The sequence below is a fragment of the Sphaeramia orbicularis genome, chromosome 12 (genome assembly GCF_902148855.1).
Source record: "Sphaeramia orbicularis chromosome 12, fSphaOr1.1, whole genome shotgun sequence".
Classification (NCBI taxonomy): domain Eukaryota; kingdom Metazoa; phylum Chordata; class Actinopteri; order Kurtiformes; family Apogonidae; genus Sphaeramia; species Sphaeramia orbicularis.
In genome coordinates, this window is record NC_043968.1 from 45,961,748 (window position 1) to 45,974,640 (window position 12,893).

The window sequence follows — 12,893 nt, forward strand, 5'->3', positions numbered from 1 at the left end:
CCATCATGTTGCACTTTTTCTAATGACCACAAGATGACATCCCAGAATATTCAGATGTGGTTGAAGTGACTGAGAAAACCCAACACAAATGTATCTAAGAATTTTTAGTCAGATGTACTGAAAAGTCAGGATTTTCAGTACATCTTCCTCACAGAATCATTCAGATCTTAGTAGCTTATCTCATTTATTATAATGTTTGTTGTTGTTATTATCTCCTTAAAAAACATTAAGGCATAAAAACTGGTTACTTCCTGATTGCAGGACATTTCAACATATTTCACTCAATCATTGTTGCTGTTAAAGTTCCATTTCCTCCACAAAACTCAGGCTGGTTTGGAATTTCATTAATGATATTCTTCTGTATGTTTGTGTACTTCCATGTGCCATTTTTGGCTTGTTTTTAAGTTTATTTCCTTCTATTAAAAACCTGCCAACAAAGTCAGTGTTTGAAGTAGTTCAGTCAGTTGTTTCTTCAAAGGAACAAAATGAAGCAAATCAAACTTATGAGCTCGGACGTTGCCTTAATTCTAACTGGGCAGAGTCTCCTTTGTTTTTCTCATTTGTTTTCTGACATCTCTGACTGTGAGTTGGACTTTCTGATCTCTTCTGTTTTGTTGCTTTGTTCATTGTCATTGCCTTCAGTCCCTTCCATTCCCTGGAAGTCATGGTCGTATTCAGGGTCGGGGATCTGCAAAGTGTTGCTAGGTGGACCAGGTGAGTGCCGGGACTGGAAGCGGGCCAGGCCTCTTCTTCGTTTTCCCAGGGCTTTGGGGCTTGGCAGGCTACGGACCGACCCCTTTGACGTCTGTCTGGAGAACTGGAGGGAGAACTGACGGCGTCGAGGACGAATTTGTGGGCGATGGACAGATGTCCAACGAAATTTCTTGGGCCCTAACTGAGTGGGAGAGCAACAGACCGAGGAGCCAGTTCTAGGAATGCAAAGAATGACTCAGATCAGGATTTCTACTGTGAAAAGTAAACCAAGTGTGAGACAAAATGAAATGATGTAGATGAGGTTCTTTTTTGGACACATGAAACTAAAACAAACATGGAGAGGATTCATATGACAAGAAACTGAAAAAATCTGATATTTGGCAAACAATAAGAAATTGTCACCTTGGGGTCTCCAAGCCTGGAACGTCCTCAGTTGGGGAGTGATCCAGTCCATTCTGAGGCTTTGTGACTTCGCCAATGCTATCTGAATCCACTTTGTGATCAGTGAACAGTGGTGGGCTAATGACTAGCTGAGGGAAAACAGCAGAAAGAGGGGTGTCAGGGGAAGGAGGGTTGCTGCTGACCTCTCTCAGTGTAGACAGAGTGTCCATGGTAAGGTGAGGCATGACCAGGGTGGAAGGAGGAACGATGTTGTCTGGACGTGGATTGACCCTGGATTCATTGACAGACAATGAAATGAACGTCAGGAAGACAAAAATTGTTAAGGTTACCATATTTTGCACTACAGATGTTAACTAAGCTACCCTACCACTTGCCAGCACAAGGTACCATTCACAGAAATCAGTTACCAACTGTATACACTGTAAATGGAAAAAGACTCTACCCAAAATCTGGAAAGAAGCTGCCTGTTGCATCACTGCTGTGCCTTTTGAAGATGGGCCGAGGAGGTCGGAGGTCAGGGGGCTCCTGAACACTAAACAACCGTTGCACTCGACCAAGGACCTGCAAACATCATACAGTAATTTGCAATGTCTGAACCACAAAGTGATTCCTTCTTCATCAACTTTCAGTAGTAACAGGACTGAAGAAGTACAATTATAACATTACTGATTCTTGCCGTCGAGCCAGAATAGAGTCCAGTTGCTGTGGACGACTGTCGCTCACGTCAGCATCATCAAACTGTAAGATGTCTGAGAGTCTAGGAGAAACATTCAACAAATTTTTCATATTGCATTTTTAACTCAAACACTGGCAAATCCTCAGATTAAGAAGGACTCTTACTGAAACTTAGCATGTTAGCACCAAACTTACTAAAGTCCAAAAACTGGAATAAATACAGAGCTATAGTTATTAGATCTATGAATAAACAGCTGTTTGTTCAGCTGAAATTATGCAGAGTATGTGTGTTTTGACCCCATGTCAGTGGTTGAGCCGAGGAATGAAGGGATGCATGAGTCCACAGCAGCCAAAGTATAAGGTGGTCGTGCTTCACTGTCATTCCAGTATATGTCTCTGGTCATATGAGGAAGATCCATATGCATCTCATCCACAGCAAGGAGTGACACCTGGGGGAAGTGTCAGAAATATTGAGGAAATCATCATTACAAGGAGCATGACTTGTACCTCAGAAATTCACATTTCTACTTTAGGAAAGTCCTCTTACTTCAACACAATAATAATAAAAAACATTAATAATAAAGGAGGCCCCATGTTATTCTGTGGTCCTGCTTGTTACCATGGCCACCAGCAGCAGCTGTTAGCATACTGGGAAGCTTTGGGTGTGGTAAGTGAGGAAACAATTTTGCTAAATATTTCATTTTATTTGTATTTTAACTTAAATGTAGAAGGCCTTTCTTTCTCCATTTGGTGTTTTTGTGGCTCAACATAATTTTATGCACCACTAAATGAATGAGATGTCATTTGTGCCAAAAATGTTTGGGACAGTGCAAAAAAAAAAAAAACCTCATTGTGTTTTAAACACAGTAATTATTTACCAGCAGGGGGATGGACAACTTATCTTAAAGAGACATGTGGACACATTTAATGAAAGGTTTCCTACACGTTTCTACCACATTTTGACCAATACAACTGGGTACTGACCTGAAGGTTCCTGTCGATGATCCAATTAGCTTCAAAGTCATCGTCATCCTCTCCAAACGGGTTGATCAACTGCTCTGCTACCTGGCAACAATATAAAAATCATTACTTGTACTGTCATACATAAGGATTATGAAAATTTCAGTTTATGTCTCTAATGTCTATGATGCCTATATTTGAGTTCCACCCTCATGAAAACTTCAGTCCTATTTCTCCTTGGTTTCTTTTCTGAAGCACTGGCCCATATTTCTGGCTCCTTTTCATGAAGTAAGTGGATACTATGTTATTAATAACTTTATATGATGTGTTGTTAACGTAAGAGGATAAGGTCAAGTGAAAGAAAACAGGTCAAACGCTCAGCTGTCTGGCTCAAAGTCAGAAGGAAAGCAGAACAGAGGCACATGTGATATTCTGCAAGTTTGTGCTCATTTGCTTGCAAGTCAACTAAATGACAATTGAACGCTGCATCTTCAAGTGTTTTCTGTTAAACACATAACTATTATTGTTGTTGTACTGTTTTCTTAAATGCGTGACACAAGAATCACAAAAACAAGCTGTCCATTGGTTATAATATTTGGAAAAACCAGATGCTAAGAATAAACTTGTGACCTGATTTTTTTTTTCTTTGAATATAACTGTCGTAGATCCTTCTTTACATTTTTGAGGTGAAGCTACGCCAACCAGCTGTCATCTCTTTCTCTTTACCTCATGAAAAACTGCACTGATCTTCTCAACTGTCCTCAAGGAAGAATACATTACTCAAAATATTAAATTATCTCATTAAATAATCTGGACCTTGAGCCATCCTGCGTAGAAAAAGAACTGAAGCAAGGTGAAGATAGGGATGTAGAGGTCCAGGTCATGACCTTGGTAACCTTGGGCGGGGTCGAGGAACTGCCGACCAATCAGACAAGCAAAGAAGAAAGTGTACACTGCTAAAGTGACGACCTGAAAAAACAAAGAGCAAACAGAGATAATGTATTTTCCTCTCTCTGTGTGGGAGATTCAGAGTGCTCATTCGATTATGACTACTGATCGGATTAGATGAGCTACAGTTACATCTGTTGTAACTGTACATGACATGTTATTGTGACAGAAATATGAGAGGGAATACTGACAGACCTGTGTGTAAACGAGTGGAATGCCGACCCAGTCGTAGCCAAAAAGAGTCGCACACCAAGTCCTGAATTGATTCATCTCCTAAAAGGGACATTCAAAGGTGCAAAAGTCAGTTTGGCTTCATCTGCTTGACCCATATTTCTGTAAATTAAGCATTTTTGTCTGGAGGAACAGCCCCACCCTTCCATTTGTGGGTATAAATGGGTGTCAAATTACATACAAGTCTATTTTATGTGGTCACAAAAAGAGGTTCAGGCTCTAAGTGGCTTTGTAGAATACAGAAGTGCACTTAAAAAGAATGTTATGTTTGCTCTCGATCCTCATTTTTGTGCTGATGACACAATATACAGCAGCTGAGACCCAAGTACACCTCTTAAAAACACCCCTTGATAGTAGGGTTTATGGGAAACTGGAAGCAATGTCCTGAAGACAACACTGTAGGTAGTAAAATTTGGATTTTAACTGGCTATAGGAGACTATAAATAACAAGATAGGACTCACTGTGACACGTTTGTGTGGTGAGTCTTAGTGCCACTAAGTTTCAGTATCTTGGTAGCTTGTTTTGTTTGTTATCAGCCCATGTATCAATTATTTAATTTTTGCACTTATCTACTTATAAGCCAGTATTGTTAGATGTATCATCTTCAAGTGTAACTTTAATGTACCTAATCCTCATTTTAATGTTATAGCACCATTTTTCTTTCATCAAATACGTCAGTTAGCCTATTGTAAAAACTGTGCATATTTTATATGTTTATGTTTCGTAAAATATCTTAAGATGCACATTATATAAAACATTATACACTTTCAGATTTGAGACAAAAATTGAATCTAGAGTGTTGTTACATTGAGCAAGTTCTGGAGGTCGATGCTGTCTTGGATTCGTCCTTCCTGCCGAGCTTTAGACGCCAGGTTGGAGAACCAGACGACAGGGATCCAGTACTTTAGATGAGGAGAACGAATATTTTCAAACACTTTTCTCTCCTCTGGAGTCATAAAACCTACAGATAGAGAAACAGATAGATAGACAGATCAACCTTTGAGAATTAAAAGTACAAACACTAAAGCTTTGTAACAACAGACATACTGTAGTTTGGGCTGTTGAATTCTGAGGGCTTTAGCTCTGAACAAAGCATGAGTGATTGGGACTGTGGACACACTGGTCCTCACTATCAGCCCTGTTATTCTGCAGCTCAGAGTCCTGTTCTAATTGGCTGCTAATAAGCCAATCCCTGGGGTCAGATCATACAGTTAGAGGAAGGAAGAGGAACAGCCATGATGGACATGAGCTACATCTGACATTTGTTATTGGGCTTGGATCAGGGTTGAAATATTGTACCAGAGGCTTAAAATGATCATATTTTGAGGCAAATTATCATATGTAAATTAAAACAAAGAGATTTGCACTGGGTAAATCTAATAATGTAAGTGTATTTAATCTAAAATACCTTATGCTTCTGATTAGTAAGGAGGATATTAGTTACAGCCTGCTGTGCCTGTGAATCTTGGTCATCATCACAACAACCATGACTGAAGAAATGAGAATATAGAGAAACCTGATTGTGTTGAAAAAATATAATTATTAATTGTAAGTGTCACAAAGTGATCAAGATATCCTACTTTTGACATTACTGATCATGCTATTAACACATGGCAACATATTCGTACAAATACAATAATTATTACTGTACACAGACATACTGTGTAGATTATTGCCTAACATACAGATTGTTTTGTTAAAAGTAGTGGGTTGTATTCACATATATGCCCCTTGGATTTAACAGAGCAAATAGGTAAGATCTGTCCATTGGATAATTACAGCACTTATTAATATATTTCAACAGCAAGAAGTTGTTGTGTTTCAATGAGAAAGGTCATGTGGTCTGATAAGTCCAGATAGACCCTGTTCCAGAGTGATGGATGCATGAGGGTGAGAAGAAACATGGATGAAGTGATTACCCATCATGCCTAGTGCCTACAGTACAAGTCTGTGGGGACAGTGTTATGATCTGGGATGGGTTCAGCTGGTCAAGTCTAGGTTCAGCAATGTGTCCAAACCAGGTCAGTTTTAACCTGAATATACTGAATGACCAGGTCTGAACATCAGAGGATTATTTTCTTTCCTGATGATGCAGACATATTCCAAGATGACACTTACAGGATTCATCCGGATCAGTTTGTGAAAGAGTATTGCAGGGAGATGTTATTCTCACACAATTGGACACCACAGAGTCCAGACCTGAACCCCACTGAGAGACTTTAGGGATGTGATGGAGCAGACAGTGGTCCATCATCAACACAAGATCTTAGTGAAAAATTCATGAAAATCTAAATAGAAATGCTGTTGCAGTGAATATGTGAATATGTCAAAGTTAAAGGTAGTCCAACAAAATATTGTGACTTCTGTTGGCCAGACTGTGTTTATGCTTGAACATCAGCGTTTAATACCAACATGCATGGATTACTCTCACCTGCTTCAACAACATGGTCCATGGTTGGGAAGCGCTTGCAGACAGCAGTGCTGACAGAGCGGAAGATAAGGAGGGAGGTAAGGTTGATATAACGAATCAGCGTCCGGCGCAGCAGTCGGCCATATTCATCTTTGCCTTGAACGCAGCTGAAGGAACAGGAACCATGACGATAATCTGCTTGGTTTTTGTCATTTACCTTTACTGAACATATGAGCGCTACACACTCCCAGGCTCTGTGAACATGTCAAACCACTGAAAGTTGTGGTGGACATCTCATGGTTGATGTGGTTTTTGTGATATCAGATCATTATACAGGGTGGGGAAGCAAAATGTACAATATTTTGAGGCAGGGATTGAAAGACAGTGTATGACCAATTAGTTTATTGAAAGTCATGAGAATTTATTTGCCACAAGAAAATTTACATAATAGAAAATGTTTTTATTCTATGTGTCCTCCTTCTTTCTCAATAACTGCCTTCACACGCTTCCTGAAACTTGCGCAAGTGTTCCTCAAATATTCGGGTGACAACTTCTCCCATTCTTCTTTAATAGTATCTTCCAGACTTTCTCGTAATAGTTTTGCTCATAGTCATTCTCTTCTTTACATTATAAACAGTCTTTATGGACACTCCAACTATTTTTGAAATCTCCTTTGGTGTGACGAGTGCATTCAGCAAATCGCACACTCTTTGACGTTTGCTTTCCTGATTACTCGTATGGGCAAAAGTTTCTGAAAAGGTATGGATAATAGTGTTAGGTATGATTATGACATCAATATATGTTTGGTTTCAAAACAATTGACGTAGTGCCTGCTGAGAAAAAACAACTAAATGCTCATTGTAAATTTTGCTTCCCCACCCTGTATATCTAATGGAACTACTATTATTATGACTTTAATTTCAGTCAATGAATGGTTCTCCAGTATATTATGGGCAGTCTAGTCAATAGCTCATCATAGCTGTCATATTTGTGATTCACTGAAGTGGACAATAAATGTGTGCAAAGGACAAAACAATCTAAGTGCATTCACTTCTCAACATGTATTTATTATATGGAATTATATAATATCGTTGTGAAGTACCTGGAGATGTGGAACATGAGTCTGTCGGGCCAGGGAAGGTTAACAAACTGATTCCACCATCGATTCACCACCAGAGTCACATAGAAACCTAACACACATGGACACACAGGGTACAGTTCAGACTCATGGAAATAATTACATTCTTCTCACATTGACATTTACAGTGTTTATTGTGTATAAAACATATTTTCCCATTTCTAACGTATGTATCTAAATGTAACTGACTTTGAGCTCAAAGGAGTGATAGTTAGCGTTTTTTACATGGAATTATGCATTTTAAACCATTTCCCTGTGGTCTACATAAACTCTAAATGCTCTGCTTGGGTCTGAATTCTTCATTAATTCAACTCCACAGGTCCATCTTCAACCCTTTTTCTGAGTAATGACACCAGAAAGGTCGTTTTAGGCGCTGGCCCTTTAAATGCACATGAACCACTCCACACCCCACCCCCTCCAGGTTGTTGGCTGTGCTGCTCTGTCCCATTCAACCAACAACTGAACAGTTTAGGTAATCGGTTTGAAATCTGGATATATTTTCAGTATGGACTACAACCGCTGCTGCTGACAAACAATTATATCGTACTTGAAGAAATTTTCGTCGAAAGTCTTGACCTTATTTGTGCAAATGTCGTGACATAACTAGTTATAGACACAACAAATTAAGCAGGAATTAAAACAGGTTGTAGAAATACCCTCCATTTTTGCCAAAATGAATATAAAGATAGTTTTGCAGCACCTGGAGGGTTCAAATTCAAACTTTTTGAAATATTAGGGTCCAAATACACAAATAAATGAACCAAAGACTAATAAAAGTGGGTTTAGCAAAATATGACCCCTTTAAAGCCCCAGCCTCACAGCTTGGCCTTATTGTTAATTTTCGGATACATACTACACACTTTTTCTTTTTATGTCTTTAAAAATGCTACATTAGCATGTTTGCTCCAGTGGCAGCTGGGGGTACAGGGGGCACTGCTCCACTTAAAGTTACTTGTAGAAGAAGAACTCTTTAAACATAAGTTTTTGCAAATATGCGTGACTTTGAATCTTGCAATAATACTTTATTTTACCCTCTGAACAAAATGCAGGTGGACAGCAGGTGTGTAACTTTAAAGTCAAAGACTTATGACAAGCATCATCAGCTGACTAAAACAATGTCTAAATATAATTCAGTGTAAACAGAGATATATAAAAATGATTTGGATGAGATATCAGGACCAAATGTTTGATTATCCATGGGTTTCTTCTGTTTATTGTTTGGGTGGGAGTTCTTTTATATCTGCAAATGTGTAAAAACAATTAAATCATAGAAAACTGAAGTGACGTTGTGAAGCGTGAAATTTGAGTCTACTGTCACTACACACGTATGTAGTCCGAAAGAAATTTAATAATTGAGTGAAATGTCAAGTCACATTTCTGGAGTGCATGTAAACACATCGAATCTGATTATTACAACAATCTGATTCCTTCCAGTTTTCAGATTTTTATGGTCATGTAAAACAACTCACTGACAAATAAAGTCTCTTAATGTCAAGAGGCTAAAATAATATAGCACATGATTTAGGGAAAAGAGGTGGCATTAAAAAAGTGTTTACCTCTTCGCACTGTTTCTGATATGTAAATAACATACATTGTGTTCCATATTTCTTTTGTATAATAGTATATTTTTCATTTTGTGTTTTGTTTTGTTTTCCTGGTGATAATTTGCTTCAGACATTTACTTTTGTTGGCGTTTATATTGTGGTTTTTTTGTATGTCCATCCATCATTCCATCCATCCATCCATCCATTGTGTGTGCATTATGTAACTGCTCTGTTCTTATTCTTCTTTAGCATCAACTGCTACTGCTGAATGCTGATATTGTAGAACTTTGAGTGTGTTTAGCATAAGTACATCATGCATAGCTGACGATAGCATTTGTGATTTGCTCATTTGTGTTTTACATTTAGATATGTTTCTTCACATTTTACCAGCATTAGTTAAACACATATCCATTGTCTTTGTCATGTTGAGGTTTAATTTAGTTTTTCAGACGTACATACAGCTATTGTATATGTCCCCTGTGTGTTTTGAGGCTGACAGTAAATCAGGGTGGAGAACAGCTACACACTCATCCTGCTTTTAGCCTTTCTGCTCTTTAATGATCTGTTTCCATTAGCAGCCTACTAATGAGGGAACCAAACACCCTGTCTATCTCTCTCCTTAGCCAGAAAACAGATGGTTACAGTGGAGTTTTCTAGTAAGCCTTTTTTTTTTAATTAGCTCATTAGGTCATTTGTTTATCTTCACTTGTTACTAATAGTCTTCGGCCCTTGTTCACCAGAATACAGTGTCAGTCAGTATGATTTATGATAACCAATATGTGTAAATATCACCCATGTCAATCTGTCCAATCTTAAACCTGTAAATAGAAAACAACCATAACAGTGAAATTAATGAAGACAATCAAATGGACAGGGTTACAGCACTGTCTACCTGTTGGCATAAAGAAACATGTTAATAATGTTTGATTACACAAAGGGTTTCTTTTGTGAATTGAATAAAATACATAATGAAATCTTCTGCATCATAATGTTTTGTTTTTTGATTGGTATTGGTATACAACTGCTGCTAAGAACAGGTTAAAATGACAAAAATCATACTCATAGAATATTACAGATAATTAATGAGAGCATCTGCCTTTCCACAAAATACCCTGAATAAACAGGATGCTTTTAGACTAATTACACTTTGTTTTTGGTCAGACTAGACTGACTGATAATTACAACTTTGTCAAGAATAACTTTTCATGCAATTGCATCATTTATTTTAACTGAAATATTCTGTTAATAGTCAGAAAACTATTGTTGAGGTATAGTTATGGTTATACTTTTACACATTTAAAACTTTGTAAATTTGGGAGTATTAATTGCTGTTCAGTGACACGTCATGGATTATAATCTTTCGGAGATCTCAATTTGTTCCACAATACCCTTGGTTTTGCTGTTGGTCTAAAGGGCTAGCACTAGACATGAATTATTCTGCATAAAATGAAATGTTTAAAGGCATATGTAACCACTCAGTCACAAAGGCACCAATCAGACCTACCCAGGACGAAGGTAACAGGTATCTGCTCTGCGTATTTGTCACAGTACATGGAAAGTTTCTCAAATAATCTCTTTTGAGAGTCAGAAAGAACGAGCCTGCAGCAGAAAAGACAACACCATCATAACCAACAAATAATCACAAAATGCTCCAGTTGGTTTTGTACAGTCAGTGGCAGCACCAGGATTTTAAAAGTGGGGGGGCAACTGGAGGGCAAAGACAATGTTGGGGGGGTGGACAAAAAAATTTTGCACATAGCGCGAAATTAACGCTTTGCACTTTAGCGACTGCAATATATACATAGCCTATCCGTTACACTTTATATAGAGGGCAATTTTAGGTAAAATCAGGTAATACTTAATGTATTCAAGGTATTTGTTAAAAACTACAGCATGAACAACTCATGACTTTCTGTTCTGATTATTTAATAGGTACAATCTACTTTCACATATTTCTCTAAACACATCAGAAAAACATGCAGCAAACAAACAGCAATGCCGATGTATGCAAGTTAATAAATGTTGAAAACAAAATAAAACTAATTGCCTAACCAACTAATCAAACAAAACGTATGTATACAATGGCTTCCACTACATGCACCCTCTATAGATGTGTGTATGGGGGGGGGGGACTGTCTGCCTGGTTGTATTATAAGTGGATCAAAATGTGTTATGTACGCTTTCATTGATGGATTTTTCATATTTCTTTGTTGCTCGAATTTTCCCAAAGATTTGCCCAAATCTGGAGGGGGGCAACTGGGGGGAGCAAAGGTTGTGACTGGGGGGGGCATTTGCCCCCCCATGCCCCCCTTGGTGCCGCCACTGTGTACAGTCAGAGAATTATCAGTAATCTACATCTGCCTTTCCTCTGTAAGATCCTGTTACAAGAAAAGGCTCACTAAGACTCTAAATGGAAAAAATACCCAGCTCTTTCCTGAGAATACACATGTGAGTCCATGTTGACCACTTTTACACTCAGTTCAAATGTAATATGATACATGGGAACAACATAATGCAACAGTTTTTTCAATTTTTTTTTTTTTTTTAATTTTTTTTCATTTTAAGGAATGTCCTTTGCAGTGGTCAGCATTGCTGGGTCTCAGGAGGATAGTTCAGTATTCAGTGTGGTTTTAGATCTCTACACAGCAGATCCCACAACAGATAACATGAGGAGTCAGAGTTAAGGTTTTTACATGTTAAACCTTGATCTAAATTAACTGCAGCACAAAATAGTGGTGTGGTGCTTATAACTGACTGACATGTGCAACAGACATAACAAAACAGTGACTTAACATATTAACATTTGATCTCTTCTTATAAAATTTCCTCATTACTGGACTTCATTTTTCATCTCTAGTTTAGATTTTAATTAATTTGATTACCTCTTTCACTATTTTTTTTATTTTTTTTTTGCCTCTTTGTAATTCTTACATTTCATGTATAAAGAATGCTTCATCTTGCCCAGATTCAGTGAAAAGTATGTATTCCCCATCAGGTCCTTTAAAACCTTTTAGTTTCATAAAGCATGCTCTAGACTCATGTGATGGTGTGTGTGACCTGTATACGACACTGAGCACGGTGTAGAGCAGGGCGAACACAGTGAACTCCCGGTACAGAAGCTTGTAGATGCTTCCCCTCCAGCGCAGCAGCAGCCGGTGGAAACTGAAGAAGGTGGCATTGGCTACTTTACTGGAATAAGTGACAGTCATCCTGAAACTGTCCACCCTGATAAAGAGACAGACAGACAGACAGACAGACAGACAGACGCACAGGGACAAACTCTGAGGGGAATTCACCATCCCAGAAGGGTCTCATGCCGATTTCCTTGTCTTGAAAATAACTATAATAGCTTTTACTTACAGAAAACTCCCAGATGTATCGGATTTTCCTCAGCTGTCCTTTTCATCAGGCTTCTTCTGTCTTGATTTGTTTTTGCCAAATGTCAACCAAGCACATCCTATGTCCATTTCTCTCTCCCTCCCTCTCTCTCTTTTTCTCTGCCCTCTCTCTCCCTTATTCTCATACCGTGATGCTGTCCAGTTGCCCAGTAATGCCAGGCAGCAGAGCACACACACAGTTATATTGATGAGCTAAATGTAGTCGTGTTTCAGCTGTGTGTGCACGCACTGGCATAGATAGCAGAAGAGGTAAACATGTATAAACAGAACTACTGTCATCAACATGATGTAATAGCAAAATGAACCGACCAGTCTGAGAGGGAGTTATTACATCTGCTACGTCTCAGCTAAAAGTAGTTCAACAGCTTTGTACTGCATCCTACCTTTACAATCAGTTAAATATTGACTTATATTGACACTGTAAAAGCTGAACCTGGAGCTAATTAATAGTTAATGAATAGATCAAAACAAC

General features: G+C 38.3%; 1 protein-coding gene across 2 annotated transcripts; it reads right to left on the reverse strand.

Annotated features, from left to right (window-relative positions):
* Positions 1-165: 165 nt before the first annotated feature.
* LOC115429852 (bestrophin-3-like) lies at positions 166-12,525 on the reverse strand. Of its 2 annotated transcripts, XM_030149634.1 has the most exons (14): positions 12,384-12,525; positions 12,081-12,248; positions 10,528-10,622; positions 7,444-7,531; positions 6,363-6,508; positions 4,738-4,892; positions 3,895-3,972; positions 3,568-3,720; positions 2,776-2,856; positions 2,089-2,240; positions 1,783-1,873; positions 1,559-1,677; positions 1,117-1,386; positions 166-929 (listed from the first exon to the last, which is right to left on the reverse strand). In XM_030149634.1, the coding sequence occupies exons 2-14, from the start codon at positions 12,230-12,232 to the stop codon at positions 557-559; spliced, it is 1,953 nt and encodes a 650-aa protein (XP_030005494.1). In that variant the 5' UTR covers positions 12,233-12,248; positions 12,384-12,525; the 3' UTR covers positions 166-556. The 2 variants fall into 2 exon arrangements, with proteins under 2 accessions (XP_030005494.1, XP_030005495.1); XM_030149635.1 differs by lacking the exon at positions 10,528-10,622.
* Between the last annotated feature and the right edge of the window lie 368 nt (positions 12,526-12,893).